This window comes from Sinohyriopsis cumingii, chromosome 16 (assembly GCF_028554795.1).
Source record: "Sinohyriopsis cumingii isolate HCF-2022 chromosome 16, ASM2855479v2, whole genome shotgun sequence".
Lineage (NCBI taxonomy): Eukaryota > Metazoa > Mollusca > Bivalvia > Unionida > Unionidae > Sinohyriopsis > Sinohyriopsis cumingii.
In genome coordinates this window covers 56,707,045-56,731,259 of record NC_142976.1, presented here as the reverse complement: position 1 = coordinate 56,731,259, position 24,215 = coordinate 56,707,045, and the positions used below count along the sequence as shown (strand labels likewise).

The following is a 24,215-nucleotide window of genomic DNA, read 5'->3' as shown; positions in this document are numbered from 1 at the left end:
ATCGCCGCTGATACACGATAAATCGTTTTTAAAAGTTAGAAGTGTGTGAGTTTCAGGTAGAAGTTTTTTAATTTATGTTCACTTGACAAAGTAGTTTTGAACATGACAAAAGGCCACCGCGAGCTTTCCATCACCAGAAGTAAAGATTTAAGTCGTCGGTGTTAACGTGTTGTCAGTTAGATATTGGTAATGAAATACAAATGAATACACGCACATATCGTTACGAAATCTCAAGTTAAAACAATTCGGCCTATTTGTTCTGTTATCTGTGTCAGTATCACTAAATTAAGTAAAATGTAATTATTATTAAAATGATGTAGTGTCTTTCGCCCTATATATTTATACGTTTTGTATGTAAGATGAATGATTATCTCAGTAGCTGTAGCAAAGGGGTAAATGCCACAATTTTTAGTGAATCGAAATATTTAGTATGATATATTTAAAAAGTAAGGACAATTATTCGGATACACCGTACTCGCCAAAAATATTAATTTAAAAAGCAAATATTGCTTCATTGGAGTAGTTTTCAAGTGAGCTTGGCATAATGTTTGGCTTGAAAGAAACTCTATGCCAAATTCGACTTGCGTGCCTATCTTACACCACACAATTAACTTCAAAAGGAACGTAGCTACCTAAAGACAAAACTGATATTATCTGTACACGCACACAAGGGACCGTTTCTTGCTTGACCTTTTTTCGTTTGTAAGTGTTAGACATAAGTATATAGAGTGTTATCACCAGGTAGTGGTTGCTGGTTCAAGTCGGTTAACTATTATACAGGGACATGTAAACACCATTCCAAGGTAGCATGACACAAGGTTAGCTACGACTGTTAGAAAGAGCGAGCATTTCAGATCTTGCAGTTGTTTTTAAAAGGGAAAACATTCAATTGTCAGGAAATACCAAGGAGTTATTACATTTTTTCGGCACAGAGATTTATATTCGGACCAAGGAGCGAACAAGGAATTCGCTTAAAATCTATTGTTTTTATAATATATCAGTGTAGAATTTAAGGTAAGAACCTTTTAATAACCCCAAATTACACGTACGTACCTATGTATGTATGTATGTATGTATGTATCTATATATATATATATATATATATATATATATATATATATATATATATATATATATATATATATATATATATATAGAGAGAGAGAGAGAGAGAGAGAGAGAGAGAGAGAGAGAGAGAGATTGATGATGTACATTAATCATTTTATCGACTCGCTTAATACACGGTTTATCTACGAATATGTAACAGTGCGATGTAAACAGAAGTGTTTTAATTTAATCTATGTATCAATATTAAACATGCAAAATAGATGAATCATTGTTCTGTTGTGAAGTGAGCCTCCCACATAGTTTGATGATTCAGGCATGCATTTGCAAGCCTGTTATTTCTCAAACTAATAATGCCCATAACACAATATGTTACTATTTCATTGTGCATTTTCAACGCTAATCGTATCTTGGTAAATCTTTTGTTTCAGGTTGAAATACTGTAATATCTCTCGTATTTCATACCTTCTAAGTTTTAGTCCATGAAAATTACCTTTTGCTCGTAACGTAATTTTTCGCACAGAGAATTTTTTTTCTTATTGTAACTTTGCGAATGTTCGTACTCAAAGAATTAGGTACAGTTAGTTTGGTAATTACAAATCATATACTAATGTTTGCCTATAATTATTTATAAATTAGAAATTATATAAAGTTTAAGAAAAAATACATGCAATGTAGAAAAACATTTTGGGGTAGAAATGTCTGAGAAACAAAACGCAGCTGATTTTTTTGTTGAACTTCCGCTATATTAAAGTGTGATTCTATCTTTTTTATTTTACATGTTTTGAATTGCTGATAAAGATTTTAAAAGTAATCTTCTCTGTCACTTTTGATTACGTTTCACCAATCATCATCTTTTACAACCTGATAATGACTGCTCTCTTTCTTTTTATCAGTAATAATAATTATTATTACTATTACTGCTGCTGCTACTACTACTACTACTACTAATAATAATAATAATAGAAGAAGAAGAAGATTATTAAACAAAGCATCAACAAAAGAAGAAAACAACGATAAAACAATTCAGCGTTGATAATTTAATGTAGTGATATTTAAAAAGCGTGGTTCGTAATCCATTCTGTAGGTGTTACAGGTCATTAAGGAATCAGGAGCGGTTTTGATATATTTTGACATTATCAGTTACCCAAGATATGCACATAAAGGAGATTATAGAAGAAACGGCCAACCTACAAGGACGTTTATAATTCTTCGCTTTGGTGCCGTAATACCATCCGGTACCCATCCTTCATCAGAGGGAAGTCAAAGAAAGGAAGTAAATAACTTAATTATTTGTAAATCTTTTGATAAACATGCAGATATACACGTTAATTAATTAGATAATTGTTGCTTCTATTAATATAAGTACTAAGCTGTTACTCCTACGACGACCACTACCACGATTATTTCTATTCAAATGCCAATATTATATGTCGAGGCTGGGATTTCACTTGGATGGGCCGTCATCAGTTTGCAAGAAACATAACAGATGCATTTAAGCTGAATTAATTTTAATAGGCCCCCTACATGTCCATCTTAAATAAAGCATTTATTTTTTCTCCAAGAGCAATGTTAACAGATACTTGGCGCTAGAAATTTTCTTGGCGACCCACTTACGTTTTAAAATGGCTCATTGTTTTTTTTATTTTTTATATGAAGTGGACCATTGGCCTATCATAACGGCCCACTCTACTGAGTTAGGGAGATACTTGCACACAATAAAATTATTGCAACTTTGAATATGAGAGTCAGTATATCATAATATTTCTAAACGTAATGTTATTGTTCTGCATTCAAGGTGACGTATAGTCTTGACTGATTGTATATTCAGCATAGTTTATAAGTTTGACTGGTTGTATATTCAGTATGGCTTATGTTTGACTGATTGTATATTCTCTATGGCTTATAAGTTTGACTGGTTGTATATTCAGTATGGCTTATATGCCTAATTGGTTGTATATTCAGTATGGCTTATACGCTTGACTGGTTGTATATTCAGTATGGCTAATAAGCTTGACTGTTTGTATATTCAGTATGGCTTATAAGTTTGACTGGTTGTATATTCAGCATGGCCTATAATTTTGACTGGTTGTATATTCAGTATGGCTTATAAACTTGACTGATTGTATATTCAGTATGGCTTATAAATTTGACTGGTTTTATACTGAGTATGGCTAATAAGCCTGACTGGTTGTATTATCAGTATGGCTTATAAGTTTGACTGGTTGTATATTCATTATAGCTGATAAATTTGACTGGTTGTATATTCAGCATGACTTATAAGCTTGACTGGTTGTATATTCTGTATGGCTTATAAGCCTGATTGGTTGTAATTCAGTATGGCTTATAAGTTTGACTGGTTGTATATTCATCATGGCTTATAAGCTTGACTGGTTGAATATTCAGCATCGCTTATAAGCTTGACTGATTGCATATGCAGCATCGCTTTTAAGCCTGACTGGTTGTATATTCTTTGTGACTTATAAGACTGACTTATTATCAATTCAAAACGTTTGGTCTCGTGATAATATATTTGAATATGTGTAACATTGGGGGGGGGGGGCAGATTTCTACGCAGTATTATATGATATTACACTGCCCCTCCCCCAGTAGATAGTAACCTGTCGTCGTACATGCCCTGATGGGCGAAAAAGAGGTTAATCCAAATAGTCAGTTAGATAGTAACCTTTTCCTAAAATCATTTTTTTACAATATTGTGGAGCGAGACCTGATCATTAATTAATGTTTGAGTTTTGTTTGTATATATTTTTATAGAGGTTTTTAATATCACAAATACACTTCATAATTTTTAAATAGTAGTTCATCCTATTCAATCAGGGACTTGAACATACACACGTAGAAATGTTTGATTTAAGCAGGGACTTATGCATACACAGGTAGAAGTCCCAGATGTAACTAGGGACTTATACATACATACGTAAAAGTCCATTATTTAATCAAAAATGCCGAAGCAACGAAAATACGTTACATATCTGTAATTGTATTCAAGCGTTGGTTTTTTTGTGGTTCTTTTTATCTTTTCTTATATTTGTCGGGCATACGGAAAAACCTAATTTCCATTTACCCCAAAATAAATATTGTCTTCGTTTTATTTGTAAAGCTGTACACGTGTAATTACGTGTTGATGAATTGATCACTCGTATATGACCGTTTGCTGCAGAAATAATCGATTACGTACCTCATCTTCAGATTCCAACTTTGAACAATGACCCTTTGACTTTGCTAACCAAAGACTAAGTTCGACATAACGCTAAATCATGAATTCATTGGACAGTTATACCATGCTATTCTTTTGGCTTTGCGATTTTACTCTTCCTTAGGAGGGTCGCATACAATCATGACTGTGGTGGGATCTACATACTCTCTCTCTCCCTCTCTCTCTCTTTCTCTCTCTCTCTCTCTCGTCAATATCTGATATTGAAGATCATTAGCAATCATACATCATACGCCAAAATCTATTTAAGAAGAAAGAAAGAAAAATAAAATTTCATCGTAATAGAGTTTCGTGAACGAGGACATTTAGATGAAAGTTAAGGCACGTTTAGTATCCGTTTACTTCCTGTCGTATTATAATAAAATACATTAGTACATATTTTTTTAATTAAAAAAAAGTATCAATATTAATTGAACAAATAAATACGCCTCTCAGTTCGGCGAAAACTTGAAGTGCGCCAATTGTTCCAGCAGTTTTGCAACACAGGAAACGTATCAGTCTGAGGTTAGTGAGGCGGCAGAAAAATTGTTCATGATTTTCTGTTCAAGTTAAGTTTTTAATACTGTAGATCAATGTCAGGATTACAGGCGAGACATAGTGTTCCTTGCAACCCTTGTGCAACAACTAAGTATAAAGTCCATGTTCAGATGGAGTACACAAGAAGCGCACTTTGTGCAGTGACTTAATTGAGGTGCAACTGCACGTGCTCCAAACCATTTTCACATAGTCATCGTAAATAATAAATTGTTCTAGACCAAATCCCTTATGAGCCCCGAAGCTAAACTCTATTTTTCAAGATCATTCTTTGGGACGAGATCCGAATCTGTTTCAGTTTGTTCATTACAATTGTTTTAAAGCCCTTATTAATGACATACCACCTGTTATGCATGTCTGCCCCGTAAAATGTTTACCCTGGTTTCACAATAACTTGTAAAATTATGTTTTATGCATACAAATCTGAGTAAATAAAGTTGCTATTCAGATGTAAATGATGTATCTCAAGATGGTTCAAGTTGCCGTGCAAATAATTTTTTTAAAAAAAAAGATACTTCTGTATGGGGTTCGTATTACCGTTGCTGAATATGTTACATTTCTTTTCAATACACGGTAGTGTTAAAAGAGACCTCCTCAATGCTTAAGACCGAGTCAACATTACGGACTGGCACCTTTATATATGTATGTATCGAACGTTCTTGTATCCTGTAATTTAATTATTGATACATCTTGCAAACACTTAAGACCTGAAGTGGGACAACTTGAAAATACCCCTCTTTGTCCCGTGTCCCCTACCTATCGGTATTTATATTTATCTGGATCTCTCTGTCTCTATCACACACACACACACACACACACACACACACACACACACACACACACCATAAATGATGCCAATTTATACAGGTGCCGACAAAGGCAATCAAATAAATTTTCATTTTACAAATGCAGATTTAATAAGGTATAGAATCATTTTTGATTACTTATCGCGCCCACAAACAAATGTTGACTTTCAGTAGATGGATGAATCAAAGAAATGTACAAGCCAGGGTGCTTGTATCGTCAATGAAAAGCCGCTATTTTAAAGTAACGATAATTTAACCGTCCCAGATAGAGGAATCAAAGAATTTTACAAGTATCGCAAATGAAGAAAAAAAAAAACACAACAAAACAATCAACAATCCAGATTTTAACCTTCCCTTCCCTGAATGTCGTAAAATCAATCACTGATAAATTCAACAGACCTAATTTCAAATGCATAACAATAACGTCAGCCACTTTCTAAATTTTTGTTTGTTTTTTTTTGTTTTGTTTTTTAAAATTCGTATCGGTGTTTCAGAATGAGGTATGGGGTATACATCTAGGGCAAATGAAAGAATTCATATTACCAGAAATTCATAACTCATTTATTAGCCTTATAAACTAATACTCAAAGTCAAATTTATTGTTTTAACTCAACCATAGTTAAGGTACATGTCATTTCTTCTCTTTTTTTACAGGTAGAAAGACACAGGAATGCAGGTATGTCATCTTAGAATAAGTTTTTTGAAGATAAATATTATATTCTTTCCTATCTTTTACATATTATTTCCCTCTTCCCTCACTCCCACCCCGCCCCACATCTCATTTATAGATTACTATGAAATGTGCTCGATCCTTTATTTTGAAGTGAAAAAAGAATAGATCGCTATTGATGTTTGTTTGATTGTATTATTGTTTGTTTGTTTGAAGATATAAACCGCAATATATAACCAGAAATATGCATAACACGTACTGAATTGTTACGTTGGTGCCATGCATTATTTAAATCCAGATTAAAACATGGCCGCTATTTCGTTTTTCCATGTAGTAGTTCCAGATTAAGACGCGTCTACTGTGTCGTTTTTCCATGTAGTAGTTTCAGATTAAGACGCGTCCACTGTGACGTTTTGCCAGGTACTAGTTCCAGATTAAGACGCGTCCGCCGTATCGTTTTGCCGTGTGTTGAAAGACTGAAAATGCAACTCAGTCTAATGATCATTTCACAGTGAAAGAATTTATTTTGTATAAATCATTCAAACAATTTTCATAAATGAAAAAAATCGGTGCTAAGGGCTCTTTTTTCCGTCACACACACACACACACACACACACACACACATATATATATATATATATATATATATATATATATATATATATATATATATATATATATATATATATATATACACCTTGAATATGTCTGTCTGTTTATAACAATTACTCTAGACGTAAAAGATCAATTGATGTCAAAACGTTGTCCTTAGCCTTCATTATTAAAAGGAAGAAAATAAGTAATGAAACCGTCTTGCGTGTATGTTCTTCTTCTGACAAATTGTATACAACGCAAAGATCTCGTCAATCGCTTGGTAATCAGAAGACGGAACAGTTGAGAGAGAGAGAGAGAGAGAGAGAGAGAGAGAGAGAGAGAGTTGGGGTGAGAGTGGATGAACGCATTAGGTCACGTTTTTATATTTTGTCAGCCATCAAAAGCACACCACGAATATCGATCAATTATGTAAACCTCTAGATGTATCAGACAGTCTAAGTAACAAATCGGGTTGCGATCGATTAAGCAAAGCTGTATAGATACTTAATTGTCCGAGTACGTGATGCCATATGTAGCTCGTACGTTGGATTCCAAATCAGAATTAGCAGTGGCAATTTAGTATAATTAACGAGTAATTTTGTACTGATATGAGAATACCCCTTCACCCACATAACAATGCAAAACTGCTGTTCTTTCTCAGGTACACATAAATAGAAGTTTAACTGAGCAGTTATGTTAATATATATATATTTAGCATATTTTTCATGAAAGAAAACATTCCATAACATTTGCCAGAACAATAATAGTAACATGAGTAAAATATATCGGCTTTTTTGTTGTAAATAAACCTTGTCTCGCTTGTGATTAAGTAATTTTCGTTGGTATGCATAAGCAAGGTGTATTTTGTTCACAATTTAATTATTTTTTTTTAAATACAGAACAAGCAACTTTTTCACATTGATGTTCCGTATTTAAGCGAACTGGCGTGGGGTGGGGTAGGGGCGTGAACGTTGTACAAAACGTTTTCTGAGTGCCTTTTTAATTGTATTAGTTCTTTAAACATAACATATACAAAATAACGACTCTAAGATTCGACTATGTTTCTGTATGGTTATTTACGTGTACCTGGACCTATTTGATAACAATTTTACATATTATTGGTTGTCTGATGTGTACGTTTACCCTTTGTATAGGTTGTCATTAATTGGGTTTAGAAAATTTCAGCTGTGATAACTAAAATTAACCACGAACCCTTTGAATGTTAAAAGTTAAGGTCAGTTCGAGATTATTTAGATAAGTAATCACCTCGTTTCATTTCACTATTTAATTTGTAAGTAAAAAATTACAAAAATAAGTATGCGATCGATTATTATAACTTATCAAGAGTTTTCTTGAATAAAGACAAATTATTCTTTGATTGCAGAACACATTTATTTTGATGGTGCTCTTCACGTGTGGTACACCGCTGGTATCTTTTGTCTGCGTCTGTTTTAATGACTGCTTTTGAGGTCGTATCATCTGGAAAAATGCGTCAACGTGAATCAGAGTAGCAAAAGAGATCATCTGGATAATTTGTAACAAAATCTAGTAAATAATTATTGGACAGAGAGTAATGGAAATGTATATTTGGACCAAGTAATATTTCACATTTACCGTACAAAGACGGTTATCGAAATAAAAGATATAAACCAATTATGCAAGTAAAAGTTAAAATCAGTAATTTTGTGTCACATCAACGCACATAGAGGTTGTCCGTGATTTCATGCAATCAATCAATATGGATGACAAATTATAGTAAAAGTCATACAGGTCATGGATCGCATTTACTCATCTTAAATTAAATATAAATTGTTGTTTTAAAAGTTAATACTAATTTTGTATCACCAAAGTCTGTTCATGAGGTCCAAATAAAGTGAATAAATTGCCAGTTAAAGATATGTAAAACTAAATTCGAAAGAATGACGCCTACATGACCTGTATGCAGGGCCGGCGCCAGACTATCTGCCTAGGTAAGGTTAGATTCTGGCGCACCCCCCCCCCCGGAAAATAACAATTTCAAAATTTATAAACATAATGTACATTTGTCTTTTCATACCCAACACACATGTAAGACTGAATCTACCCGATTATTTGTCCCTGTACGAAATAAACCAGGATAAAAACGACCCTCAATAAAACTGAAATTTATTTATTTATTTTTCAAAACTGTTGTTGATTTGGAGAAATGCGCCCCCTGAAATCAGCGCCCTAGGCGGCTGCCTAGTTTGCCTATATGGTAGCGCCGGCCCTGCCTGTACGACCTTTACTTTAGTATAAAATGGAGGGTGATATAGAATAAACGTGTAGGCAATATTTTTTGAATATAAATGTAAATATTTTATTAGATCATTTTAATGGGGGGAAATGGCACAGGATAGCGCCCAAAACAACCGTCGAGGAAACTGTCCTCTCATACAGTAGAGTGACCTAGTGTTCTAAAGCGCTCACCGTTACGGATCACTGCCATCTCACCTCTGTCTTCGTGAGTTCGAGTCTCGGGCTTGGCCAATGTGGGTACGTGAGAAAGCTTGCCAGTAGCTTGTCAGGGGTCGGTGATTCTTTCAGGGTTTTCCCGGGTTCTTCCTCCACCATTTATACTGGCCGCCATGTATTGCCTATCTTGTGCTGAAAAATGGCGTTAAACCCTATAACAATGACAATCAGATACAATAGTAGTTAAATGTTTAGCACCAATATAAATAAAAAGACCCGAGGCTCATACATCAGAAATGTATCTACACGGACAAAGACATTTTGTTATAACATTAGTTTGAATTATTTTAATCCTTAAGTAGGATTTGTTAGCTTGGATTAAATGTTTACTCGAAATGCTGAGTAAAACTTTATAACGTATAGACCAGACCTCACCTGGAGTACGTCTTTTTCATATGGGGCCCCTATTTGAAGAAAGAGTAAACGCGGAAAAGACAGCAACAAGAATCGCAAAGATTCTAAGTGGTTTATCACATTAAGAAGAACTCAAGATTCTTTGACTCTCTAACTTGGGTCCGTCTTTGGAGACCTGTTTGCTATTCTTGCCCGAACGCCAATTACAATTTTTCATGTTTTCCTATGAGTGTTTGCCCTAACAACTAGAGCTGATCGATACACATGATCTATTAACACTCGCTTATCGGCCATCTTTGCTCCTGTCCATTCCAGCTTCAGAATTACTATGAGTTCTCAACCTGAGGCAAGGTTCTTGACGACAGGGCGTTAAGAACCACGAAAACATTGTTCTCGTATCAAGATCATGGTCCTTGTATGAATACCATTGTTATCGCGTCTCATCGAAAGACACCAGTTGTTGTTACAGCGAGTACACTCAGGAACATTCGAGAACATGTACTTGGCTTCGGGTAGTCCAACAGGTAGCAGCTGAAAGGCATACTCTGAGTATACAAGAGAATAAGTAGACAAGATTCAAGTGAATTAAGTACTGCATAACCTTTACCCACCCAATGTTCATCGGATGGACGATGAGTGGGCCCCGACTGAGGTTCCTTGTCTTTTCAACCTATGTGATCTGCGGCCAGAAGAGAGTGCTTTTATTTGATTATTCAGACAGGTAACTGAAAGGCAGACTTTCAGCACAGAAGAGAATGAGTAGACATGACTAAGGTGTATTACATTCTGCATAACCTTGATAAGGTCAACATAAATAGACTCTTCACCATGGTAACATACCATAGTCCAAGAGGTAGTACCCTAAATTTGGGTGAAACAAGTTCAAATACAAAATTAAATAAAACATGCCTTTAAAGTTATAGAATAGTCGCGTCCTGGAATAGTTTCCTTGATCAATGAGTATGTAACCATCCGTTAATGTTTTTAAAGGAAGATTACATTTAATTTAGTCTCTCTAAATTCGATGCTTTTTGCCATCAATTAACAACTCGAAAAATAACTGTCATATCAATCCAGACTGGAAAGAAGCTCAGTAAAAACTTTCTATTTACATCGACATTGTAAATATTCGGCAGCAAAATCTCTGTGAACTATTTTTCACCTTTGTTTGAAATTAAAACATTAACATGCCCACTGTGTGACACGTTGGGATCGATACGCTAAGGTTTTGTACCAGGTCAAGATGTACCTAAGAGTCTGTACTAGGTCAGGCCATACCTAAGATGGGGACATTCAATACCAACGCCATGCATTTCCATGCAGAACGTGCCATTCAAAACTATTCTGTGATGTGGTCATGTAGCTTTCATTTAACTAGACCTCAGGTCACACTTTTTGGAAGTTTTTCCTATAGTAAGTTGTTATTTGAAATCATTAATAATGACACGCGTTTTGAAACTATTTTTGGCATTATGCCAAACATATTTTCAGCACTAGAAAATTCTACAATACAGTATCACTTTTCGGGATTTCACTCACCACTGAGGTTAGACAATAAACTGTTCTAAACTTAGAAACCAACAGTGATTCGCTAATTGATATCCACATTTTAAAATGGACTTTAAAATTACAACATGTTTAATTTAGTGAAAAATCTGTATTTGAAACGATTTCCGGTTTTAGGAAGTTGTGCTCTATTTTCAGTCTTATTAAATTTGTAAAATCCAACCTTTGTCCGACAAGATTTGTAAATATTCGTACAATCTGATAACACGCCTGGCTGAAAAATAATATTGTATTTTTGGGGTTAGTGACTGGTGCTCTGCCAAATATTGCCATATCTTCAAAGTCAAGCATTATAATATTTCTTTGACGAAATTGTTATCTTATGATCGTACTAGTCTTTGTTTTGTATAGAATAGCGTACCAGTCTTTATTTTGGATAGAATATTCTGCTGTTACTAACCAAGCAATGCGATCAAATAATGTGATCTGAACATTATAATAAAGAATTGCATTAATGGGGTATTTCTATGTATGTATATGTTCGTTCGTACGTATGTATGGATGGATGGATGTATGCATGCATTCATGCATGTATGTATGTATTTGTGTCTGCATGTATGTATGTGCGTACATAAGTATACATTGATATATCTGCACGAATATGAATGAGTGTTTGTATGTAAGTTGTTATGTAATAGGAAGGCTGTGAGGTATGTGTCGGCTGAGGCAATTAGGTAGCTAGTCACAAAGATTGGCAGGTAAATAAGCAGGCATGTATGCATGTAAATAAGTAAATACGGACTGAAATGGGTAGACATATGAATATAACTAAGTGCATACTCAGCCAGGTACAAAACTTGATAGTTGGCATGTATTTGGGTAAGTATGCAGGCAGGTAGGTACTTAGACAATAGGTAGTTAGTATATACATCGCGGTAGACGTAAATCTTATGACGTCAGCAGAAATGTAAATTTTCTTGTTCGGTAGTGTCTGCAATGGGGGATATTTGCGCCACCTACATAAAATTCTATTTACTTTATAAAGTTGCTACTAGGTTGAAGAAAGACAACTCTGCCAGTTAAATAAGTGCAAACACCCACAATCTTGTTCTACTCTGTTTAACTAAGTAAAACTGACTCTACCTAAACAGCTATCAAGGGGACAATAGTGTTGCTTTTTTTAGGCCGTTAATGATGGCTTTCCTTCATAAAGTTCGAGATCGTCATCCCTGTACCAACAAAGAGATTGTCCGTGACGGATCTGTGACTATTACTTCCGGTTAGATTTAGGACATTATTGAGCCTGCCACGTCAAAACCTGACTCAGAGACATCTTTGCCTGTTCAGTGATTGCAAATTACACACATAAAATGTTCTTGACGACCTCCAAAAATTCGAAAGTAAAGGAAAAAAGATAATTAGTCAGTTTGAGGTACTCAAAAGACAGATATTTACTGAGTGCACTTCACTGTAGCTGCTTGTTTTCTTGCTGTGTTTAGTATTCATACGCCATTCGCGCCAGTTCTTTTGATAGTGGGGGATTCTACGTGCACAAGAACAAAGCCAGATTCATACATTTGATTGTTTCTTGCACAAAATGGCAATGGGATTTGACCATCCTTTCCCATACAATTATTGTGTATGCAAAACACCGATAAGTAAACTAAATTCTAAGTTTTATCATTAACATAAATATGAATCCAAATGCATGATTGATTGGGGTTAAGGCAGTACCATAGCAAGAAATTCTACCCCACCCCCTCAAAACATAATTATTGACCATCATCCCCATCCCAAAGAGAAAGGTTGTTTGATGGGATTTGGGGCCTTTTTTATTATTGCTTAAAGTGTGAATTAAGATCTATTCATTTATTTTGTGGAGATAATCCATCATGTAAAGTATCAGCTGATTTAGAAAGAAACGGTCAGCTAGTTTGGAAAGGTTCTGCTCTGACTGTGTTATATTTCTGACATTCCAAAATTCTTTACATTGTATACTTGCAATTTTATTTATTTGAAAGATTGACCCGATATAGATCTGAGTTATGAGAACAACACTTTCATCTCAGTGTTTTGGAATATACCACACAAAGTTATTGTCTCAGTGTTTGGATTATACTACACATACAGTTATTACGTCAGTGTTTTGGATCATACTACACAAAGTTATTACGTCAGTGTTTTGGATTATACTACGCATACAGGAGTTAATTGTGGTAGATTCTCTAGTTAAAATAGGGGTAAAATTCCAACCCTGGGCAAAAAGAACGAGTAAACAATTGACAATCGTAAAAGTATCTCACTAATATCGTCTTCATTTTTTAAACTGTAGTTAATATTTGCAAAACCAAATGCAGATACAAGTTCCAGTTAGTATTTGGGAGCCATATTATTATAGCATGAAAGGCGTCCCATTACCGAGCAATCAAACGACACTTATGTAAGTTTGACTTCCAAGGACCTAAAAAAAAGTCGCTGTCAAGGGTTCTTAAACGCGTAAATGCAACAAATAAGTATACTCTAATCACCTAATGACCACTCATTCACGAAATTCTAATTTAACACTTGCATGGTTTTAGGTGTATCTTTTTTTTTCTTTTGGTATTGTTGCTTCCCATTCATATGACCCAGCAGTAAGCCTTTCAGATATGTAGGTCAGTTCCTTATGCCATGCACAGTAATTCGAAAACGAGTGAAATAACGCCCTACTTTTACCACATACGTGAGACCCTTTCTAAGACCTAAATCAGCCATTTATTTCCATCATCAGTGGTGGATCCCAAAATATCGTTGGAGTGGTGAGGGGGCCTAAACAAGTAGGAGATAGGTCTGTTGGACGAACAAGTCTGTTGGGGCCCCGGGAAGCTCTTGTATTTTAAGCGTTTCAAGGGCTTAATTTTAAGCATCTAACGGAAAAGCAAACTTACTCTAAATTTCGTGCTCGATTTTTTTTGTTGTTGTGGGGGTGGGGGACCTGTTCCGCCCGCCTACTCCTCCACATCCACCCCTTATCATTTCACAGTTGGTGTAGCTAGACAAGAAGACTGAATGGGAAGAAAGCTGGATAAGTTATACATTGGAATACTGGAATGTAAAAGATCATAAACATGTTTAAAACTAATGCTTTCATATATCTTACCAAGCAGAGATATAGGGCGATGGCTAGACGCATCCGACACGTATTAGAGTAGACTTATTTTATGATGAAGGGAAACTAATCGTTTCCAATTACTTACTTAATAACAGATATAATGGATATCAAATCTCACTGGCCATATTTCGAAACATTTTGATTTATAAGTTCATGGACAGGTGCCTTTTGGATGTAAAATGAATTACTCATGACAGTTATTTCTTGTGTGCTACAGCCTAGTTTATCATCGCACCTTTCAGATACAAGTGGCAATTCATGAATAGTATTATATAAGACAGAAACAGATGAAGGAAAAAAGTTATTCCACAATTTAATTTTTTCGATATCAACTCCTTTTTGGTAATTTATAGGAGGAACTGAAGAAACTTCTGGTGTCGTTTATCTTAGGATCTCTTGAATTTCTGGTACAATTTTGAAATTCTTTCTTTTTAGCTCGTCAAGAGTTTCGTCAGTATTTCAATACAAGTTTTCTTTAATATATTGTTAACTGTACTTCATTACCTGTGCTATTTCATACATTCAATGTTTTTTTATAGCTGATGACATTCGTTTTAAAGAGTCGATTTCGAATACTAATTGCTTATATAATGTCTGTATTAAACCAGACTGTACCATTATCTTTTGATAATATACTAATTGCTTATATACTGTATGCATTAAACCAGACTATACCGTTATGATTTGACAACACAACTTTTGAGGAAATAGTGTTAGTCTCATGCTACATGGTCTACAAGTCAAGGATCTAACCACAGTTTTACGATTAAAGTTTCTCCCATGCCTCAGTAGGAACCGAATGTCTAAGCAAATTCTAATTCGGTCATTAGTTTAACCATATTAGTATTTTTTTTATAGGATTTTTTTAAAGGTCCAACTGGCACCTGGTTATGACGAAACTTATGTCATGACTGTAGAGAAATCGATCTATTGAATGGATACCACTTTCAAGCGCAGCACTCTCATCCATCCCGGGAAAAGGATACGTTCCTTCCCGTAAGGTCAACTGGCAATCTCTACTTAAAAACAATTTCAGGTGAATTCTGAAGCGGCATATAACATAAACTAGATGTATTTGGCAGCCTAAAACAAATAAAAAAGGATATGTTGAAGAGTTTAGTTTGACTTAACCCAAATGACTTCGAAATTATTCATTTCAAGATGTGATTGGCTCCCCGGGAGAAGATAAAGTTTTAAGAAACCTAATACCTCTACTCTTTTCTTTCTATTATAACAGTGTCTTTTAAAACCAATAACGGCTAATCCGTCATCTGGAAAATTATAATTAAATACCGGTTTCTTGGAAAACATTAATATGAAACGCATCTGCAATGGGTTTCAGTGAATGACATTTTCTACAGTATATGGTAAATGGATATAAAATAAGAGTTAACTGCATCAGTATAGGACGCACGATAATAATTCAACTCCCATAGTAAACCCATGGAAACAAATTCGTATTAAAAATTCATTCCTATTAAAAAAATCAATAACTTTAAATTCATAAATGTTCAAAATCGACAGACCTATCCTTGATGCAAGCATTGGTGTCGAGAAAACTAACATGAGCTACGTCATTTTTGTGATCGACATGTGGTTGAAACACGTGTTTTCAGTTTCTCAACTAAAAAATTATCTGCTCATTTCAGAAAAGAGTGTTAAAAAGTTAAATCTGTAAAACAACTGAAATTCCGTCAACAAAAATGTCTCTGATGTGTTTTTTTAAAATTTATTTAGTTTCAAGCAGGATGATCACTCAGAAGATTATTTTACCCACATTTTACCTTTATTATCAACCACTCATGGTCTTCCGGGCCCATATATACTCCATATCATATCAATTCATGTCAAGACTGGTTCCCATTTGTTCATATAACTTGTATAGCGTGTCCGATATGTAGACTGTGAAACATTGATTCTGGATTAGGTTGAAGACTTGAACCAGCGACATGCATTAATAGAACTTAGACCAGCCATATTTAAATGTTAGCAAAACGTGACGTCTGCGTTTCAGGATAAAAATGTTGTATCGCAAAAAAAAAAAAATTAATACTTATGGATACTGAAATCATTCCAGTCGCAGTCGAAGACATGCAACGGTTTGCTTTTCTGATAACCTGTAATTATACGGATGCTAAATAACCCGACTACAATTCTATGCAACATGAAATCATTATCAGTATTCTGGGTGACTCATCGATATAGGAAACCTTGTGTCCTTTCTTGTGGTTCTATTTATTTATTTTACGAAGTCGTTTTTTTATTCAAGGGCATTCATGCCTATTGGGTTATACCAACTTCCGGTCTTCCATTTGGACCACAATTATTTGTCTTATAAAGTCTCTACATTTGTTTGTAAGTACTGAATTTTTCAGTGTGTCCAAATCCTGAGTATGAGTATCTTCAAAGAAAAAGTCATGAAGTGAAATTCTTATCATATGTTATCCGGCAATGGGTCGCTGAGTTCACTTCCGGACCGGTATGAATGTTTCATTACTCACTGTGCACTGTTGGCAAAAGACATACAGACAACCACACCATAATGTTCATATTCTAATGAATAAACAATTTTTTAAAAATCAGTACCAAAAACACCTAAATTTAACCCATGCATCACCACCAAAAGCAGAGAAGAAATAATGCTCTAAAAATACTCTTGGACTATATTCTTAGGTACATGTACTGACCCGGAAGTAATAACTGTGACTTGAGTCCATTTCAGGGCAACGATTTATGACGAGCATGGTGTTTCTGTCAACAAGTTGAACTGAATTGATGTTAAGATCTATCAATTTATTTTGTGGAAACGATCCATTTTGTTTGTGTGCACGTGTTCGCGCTGTGGCCATTGTAAATTTAATTCTTGTTCGTGTGTGTGTTGTTGACCTTGGTTATACGACCAAAAGAAACAGATTCATCATATGACCAAAACTGTGTTGATTTAAGCCGAGTCGTATTTGCAGTCACAAGCGGAAAAACACACTCCAGTTTTACTAACAGAGTTTGAAAAGTCAGCTAAGTACTGGTATAGGCAAATCATGCGGCTTCAGATTTGTGTATGTGTATAATTCCCCTGACTGTTTATGTAATTGTTTAAATATTGTTATTTAAGGAACAATACACGTATATGTTACAACTTTTCCATATGAATTTCAATGAAAATTGGTTGCACAATTAGTCCTTGTTGAAAGCAAACTTGTACTTTTGTCCTGACAGAGCGCATAGGTTTTCTTGCCCGTTTTTTCTTTACAGTGTTTTGTAATTATTTCATGTATATGTGGGTACAAGAGCCACTATCACACATTCTTTATTGTTCCTTGGTAAGACATACGTATATAGCCATTCCAATTAAGTGATAATGATATAATGTAAGATGAATATGACAGCTTCAGTGCATAAAGCTGAATTGAACTGAAATGAATTTTACCCACCCATTATCTCAACGTTCATCTGATGGACGATGAGTGGGCGTAGGCTGAGGTTCCGTGCCTGTTCAACTTTTGTGATCCGCGGCCAAAAGAGAGTGCTTTTATTTAATTATTCAAACGAGCAATCATAATATTGACATAATTAAGTGGTAAATACTTTCTAGTTTTCATAGTACACTGGCAACCGTTAACAACGTTGCGCGTGGACCCTGGAATGTTCGCGTGGACACGGAAGTGTTCACGTGTGGACATGGGAATGTTCGCTTGGACATGGAAGTGTTCGCGTGGACACGGAATTGTTCGCGTGTTGACACAAAACAGATCAAGAAGTATCAGTAAATGCAACATGTCGTGCAGAATGACATTCAGTAGTATATTTTATAATGCAAATATTCATTTCAAAATAATGTTTCAGTTCAGTTAATCTTTGTTCTTTTAAACGGGCAAACATAAACCCGTCGTTGCTATGTCTTAATTTTGTCAAACAGGTCTTCTGTATGTATGTTATGTTGCCTTGAGTCCTTTTGATCGATAGGATTCTGGAAGCACCGTCAGGAAGATAAAATGACTCGACCTAAGAACTACCACTACTATTACTACTACTACTACTAGACTGTTCCGGTAGCCTTAGTGGTAGAGCGTCCGCCTCGGATGCGGAAGGTCGCGGTTTCGAACCATGGCCGAGTCATACCAAAGACTTATAAAATGGTTATAGCAACTGCCTCGCTTGGCGCTCAGCATCAAGAGGTTAGTGTTAGGGCTGGTCGGCCTGGTGTCAGGATAATGTGACTGGGTGGGACATCATGTTCCATGTCTGCGGCATGATGCCCCAGTGCTAGACATCACTATCAACTGACACATTGCAGACATCGTAGCGATATGACTGAATTTTTTTTAAAGCTACGTTCAAAATCCAAATCAGGCACACGTTCATAAACAAATGAATCACCATTAGTTTCATTTAAAATACCATTTTCTGTGGATGGGATTGAGGTAGATCTATTTTAATATATCACGCTCAGCCGTTCAAGCACCCAGTCCATTTAAAACAATATACCGTAGCAATCTTCATCTAAACTAGTTGTCATAAGATACAGTCCGTTTCAAGCAATGTACCCTAGTAACCGTCACATATTACTGGTAATTAGAACATAAAACACATTTCAAGTTATGTAGCTATCATAACCTTGATGTAATGCTGTTAACCAGAAGATACAAAGAAACATCGCAATTGAGACCACCCATCGGACTGGAAAAATTGTACATATTTTGGATATGGTCTTTTTCGGATGATTAATTTGCTTCTGTACCGCAAATACTACTCAATAAACAATACCGTGTTTGGGAAGTTGTCTTCAATGGAAGTTGGTTGCCCTCAGTGGTTTCATGTACCTCAAAGAAACTGAAAACAATGGTTCAACTGTTTTGAATTTTATGTTGCAGGATCAAAGAAGAGATTACAACGGGGCACGAGACAAGGTAAGTCAGATAAATATTTACCTTTCACTATGTAGATATTGGTAAGTTTACACGTGTGAAAATTCCATACACCATAATAATAAATAACTTCTTTTCGTGGAGAGATTGTAGAATTGAAACAGGGCTCATGTATGGTTTCCTTGTGCACGCGTCTGTCGTGGCACGATCGAAGAAACTGAACTAGAGAAGAAATTTTACATAGGCCCATCCATTGCTTACTCAGCTGACACCGAGGAAGGTCGCTCCATTTCGGGATCATATTGGATGATTGGTGTTCGTAATTACAATACACCCTGATGGACAGGAGAGCCTGATTTATCTGTGCCTAATGGCTGTTGAGGAAGGATCCGTGCACCTCTAGCTCATCCGAAATCTTTCAAGCTATTTAACCAGTTACAGATTACGTGTAACATCTTCGACCTACCTATTCCAGCCGAGTCGGTCGATTTTCAAAATTGACTTTAAGAATCGCCTACAATCAGGGCCGTAGAGAGTGATCACGGGCCCAGAGGTAATAAACACCCGGGCCTCTCAGTTCTTGTTCAAACAAAAAATGTCTTTTATAACTCCCGGTTGCCGCCCCCCCCCCCTTGTCGGCCCTGCCTACAAAAAGAATCTTTTCAGGAGAGAGAGAGAGAGAGAGAGAGAGAGAGAGAGAGAGCAATACAGGTAGTCTAGCAATACGCGAGCAGCAGGGAGGTTCTACAGACCAGACGGTTCCAGCAAAATAAACCTTCCTACGAGAACTTTCTCCGTAGAAGCCTCAGATTACAAAAATAAAGCCTTCTACGAAAAACAATTTGCGTAAATTCAACCCTGAGTGCAATTTTTGTGTGCAAATTATATGATTCTGGACAAGGAAAAAATATAATTTTTTTGGGGTGGGGGGTGGGAAAATGATTGGGTGTCGATGAAGTTTGGCAAAGAAAAAGCTGCAAATGCTAATTTTACTTCACAATAAAACAATATCATTGAAAATAAGATGAGTCGAAAAACTAGCACAGTTGGAGAGCCTCATTCTGCAAGATTAACACGAGAAGAATTAGCGGCAGTAAGGAAACTCATTCCGACAAAAAAATTATTTAAGAAAAAAGTTCGTGAGTATGATGATTCACAATATCATATTGGTGAGGTATCGTCAAAATGGTTGAGTCCAGTCACTGGAGTTATCGAACAAGTCGCATATGGCAAACAACAAAAGGATAAGGAACTTAAAGATCTTGGGCTTATTCCCATGACGAGAGATATTGAGCAACATACCCAAGTGGTTCCGGGTCAACTTGAGCAAATTCGACAAGCACAAGAGCAAGCACAAGCGCAAGCACAAGCACAAGCGCAAGCGCAAGCACAAGCGCAAGCACAAGCACAAGCACAATTGCCGCAAAAACAACCTCAAAGTGGAAAAATAAAAATTTTGGGCTCCGATAAATTTACCGATGAGACTATCGCAAGAATAAAATCAATGAATCAGAAAGATGTTATAAAATTTACTGTGGAAAATTTTGAGAAAAACAGACGAAAAAAACTGATGAAACCGGGTCAATCCGAGAAAGTAACATTCGTAAATTGGACAAAGTGGGTATATTATGTATACAAGGATGTCAAAATAGTTAAATATAAAGATCCAGAATATAATAAATTTACTCTTTTGGTAAATAATTATGAAAAGATATACAAATCTAAACCATTATCGCTATCTTTGTCTTCATCTCACGAAGTTGAAACTGAACCAGAAGAAGTTGAACTCGAATTTCCAAAAATTAGACAAAAAAGAATCATGTCATCAAGATATTTTACCAGTGATACTCTTGAAAAATTTAGTGACCAAGATGAATTAATTCGAATCGCAAGGTTTGGTTTTGCAGAACCAGAAAAATATTTGAAAACAAAATATCATTATTTAAATATTACAAAAGGACAATGGATACCTTTGGTATATTTTGCTTCTGTGAAAAAACCTATTGATATCGAAGATCCTGATTACAAAATTTTTACAAGAGAAATAAGACAATTAGATCAGGAAGAAATATCAAAACCGCCCGAAGAACTTGAAGATGAACCTGAACATGAAGATGAATCTGAAGATGAACCTGAAGATGAACCCAAAACAGGAAGTGGATATACCATCTGTCCTGACAGTGTTGTCAACGACGTATCTCGCCTCGAAGTATTAATCGGAGGAAAACGAGCTGGAAATAACTCTCGTGAAATAATCAACGAAGCCTCAGATATTTGTCAGCGATTATTTCGTGGTGGTATTATTGATTCTCACATTTACAAGAAACTCGTCGATGAGCTTATCGATTAAAATAACACAATTGAAATAACATGATTGTTCACAAATATCAGCGCAGACCAAGACAGGTCCGCGTAGTTAACTCTCGATTGCCAGTGTACAAATATATCCACGGTAATGGATTCGGTGATATCATTGGAAGTCTTGTCACGCGAGTAATACCTAAAATTGGACCCGTGATTAAGCAATTTGGGTTGAAAGCAATAGGAAAGATAGGCGAGACTGCCATTTCTGGTATCGGTAATTTAGCTAGTAAAGGCTTCAACGCCATCAAAAATAAAATATTAAGTTTAGTACGTAAAAAGCAACCCGTCAAATTACCCATTACCAGCGAAATGCCACCCGAAGTCAGTAAGGCCATAAATGATGCGGCAAATAAAAAAATAAATGATCTGGCACAAGAAGCTGCTATAACAAATCTAGCGCAGGAAGTTGCTAATACAAATCTAGCGCAGAATGTTGCTAATACAAATTTAGCAAATACAAGTTTCGTTTCAGGTGATGGTCTTCGTTTTAGACGATATTATTAATAATAAATGTTCGCACAAGTGTCAAATGAAGTATTTGACATGGATGAACCAGTAGGTAGGGATACATCAGTGCGAGATTTTCAGTATTTCTCGTACGATGTAGTTGAGCCAGATTCAAGAAATCGGAAGGAAATTCAAGTCCACGATACAACAAGATATTTTCTTCCATCTGAGGCGTATATCGAATTTGTTGGTAAAATTGTAAAGGCAGCTGATGGTACCAACTACGATGCGGATTTTGGTGTTGGTTTTGTCAATAATGGTATCATGGCATTATTCAAGAATGCCACTTACATGATTGATGGAAGAGAGATTGAATCAATTACGAACAACGTTGATATAGCAACGACTATCATAGGTCTAGCAAGATACTCGGATGATTTTACCAGATCAGCCGGTCCTAGTATGATGTTTGCCAAGGATAATTCCAACTACCCTGAACATTTACCATTTGATATTGGTAGACCGGTAACCGTTGCTGGCGCCGCCGCTGATATTCGTTCAGCGATGATTGCCCCTAATGGCAATTACAATCTTGGATTTGCCATAAGAAAAAATATGTTGAAGGGAGTTGAACGAAAATTCTCCTGTGCAATTCCATTATCTCATATTTTTGGATTTTGCAGACATTTCAGAAAAGTTATTTACGGAGCGAAGCATACGATATCTTTCGTTCGAGATACCAATGATGACAGAGCCATTTGGAGAGATCCTGGTGATCCTGGTAAAGTTGTCCTTGAAAAAATTACCTTGTGGATGCCAGCAATAGTTCCATCGATGATCATAGAAGAAAAATTATTATCATTTATGAATCAAGGAGGAAAATCCATCATGTCTTGGTTGACAACAATGACTGACTCCAACGAAAATGTTAATTTGGACGGAATATTTACTTGGCGAATTGCTTCACAGCAAGGCTCTTCCGCACCTAGACATATCTTTGTTGCTCTGCAAAGCATGATCAGAGACGATCAATTACATAGTAACATGATATTCGATCGATTAGAGGCAACAAATGTATCGTTGAGAATAAATGGCCAACAGGAGCCATCCGAGGAAATAGCCATCGATTTTGAGAACAATTCGACGGCACGCGCGTATCATCGATTATTAAGTTTTATGGGACGTGATCAAAATATTGATACCGGATTGCAAATATCACAGTTAGATTTTAATACTCTCTATCCCATCTATTACTTTTCCCTGGAACATCTCGATTTAGTAAAGCAGTCGGTTGTCGATATTCATTTTAAAGCCAGAATTAACACAGGAGGACCAGCAAGAGCAATCGCAGTTATTCTTAGTGATAGAACAATGATCCTGGAAGGCATCAGTGGTAGAATGAGAGTCATCGATGCACCCGTAGAGAACATGTGATAAATTCTAAATTTAGATTAAGTGATTATTAATATGCCATACGATCACGTCAGCGTAACTCTGACCCCAGGTCAGATAAAAAACCTTCAGGCAGCAACAGCAGCGCGACATGGCTTAAGTTTAACCTTAAAAAGTAATCAACTTCACGGTGGACCTAACAAACTATCGTTAACTAAAAATCAACACGGACATTTCACCAGAGCCAGATCAGCAAATACTGGTATTCGCTTGAATCTCTCGATAGGAGCAATCAGAGATATGATCAAAGTAGGTGGTATTTTTCCTTTATTCGCAGCTATTCCAGGATTAATAGCTGCTGCGGCCCCCATGATTGCAAAGGCAGTAGGATTAGGTGCACTTGGTGGGATAGGTTCCGCATTAGGAAAAAAGGTCGTCGGAGGAAGATATCGCAAAAAAAAGGGAGGGATATTCCCTCTTCTCCCTCTTCTCGCAAAATTGATGCAGCCGCAACAAGGATCCGGTCTTTACCTAAGACGCCCCCCATACGGATCCGGTCTAAGTCGAGCCTACCAGCCTCAAATTTAGATTTAATAAGTGAAGCAAAAAAAAAGAAAATAAAATTTTTCAGAGGCGTATTTATGCGAGATCAACTACCAGATAAACCAAATCCCACCGAGACAGGAATAATAAACCTCGATAAAAATTCTGGTCCTGGCACTCACTGGGTTGCGTATGC

At 36.0% G+C, this 24,215-nt stretch overlaps 1 protein-coding gene across 3 annotated transcripts in view; it reads left to right on the top strand.

Annotated features, from left to right (window-relative positions):
* The first annotated feature begins 764 nt into the window (after positions 1-764).
* LOC149780469 (uncharacterized) overlaps positions 765-24,215 on the top strand; it is a 71,011-nt gene continuing 47,560 nt past the window's right edge. For 2 of the 3 annotated variants that reach the window (XM_089937422.1, XM_089937421.1), the window contains exons 1-3: positions 766-1,014; positions 6,295-6,316; positions 19,280-19,315. In XM_089937422.1, the coding sequence (XP_089793548.1) occupies positions 6,311-6,316; positions 19,280-19,315 (42 nt within the window). In that variant the 5' untranslated portion in view covers positions 766-1,014; positions 6,295-6,310. Of the gene's footprint in view, positions 1,015-6,294; positions 6,317-19,279; positions 19,316-24,215 lie in introns of all 3 variants that reach the window. The other variant, XM_089937420.1, reaches the window with a different exon arrangement.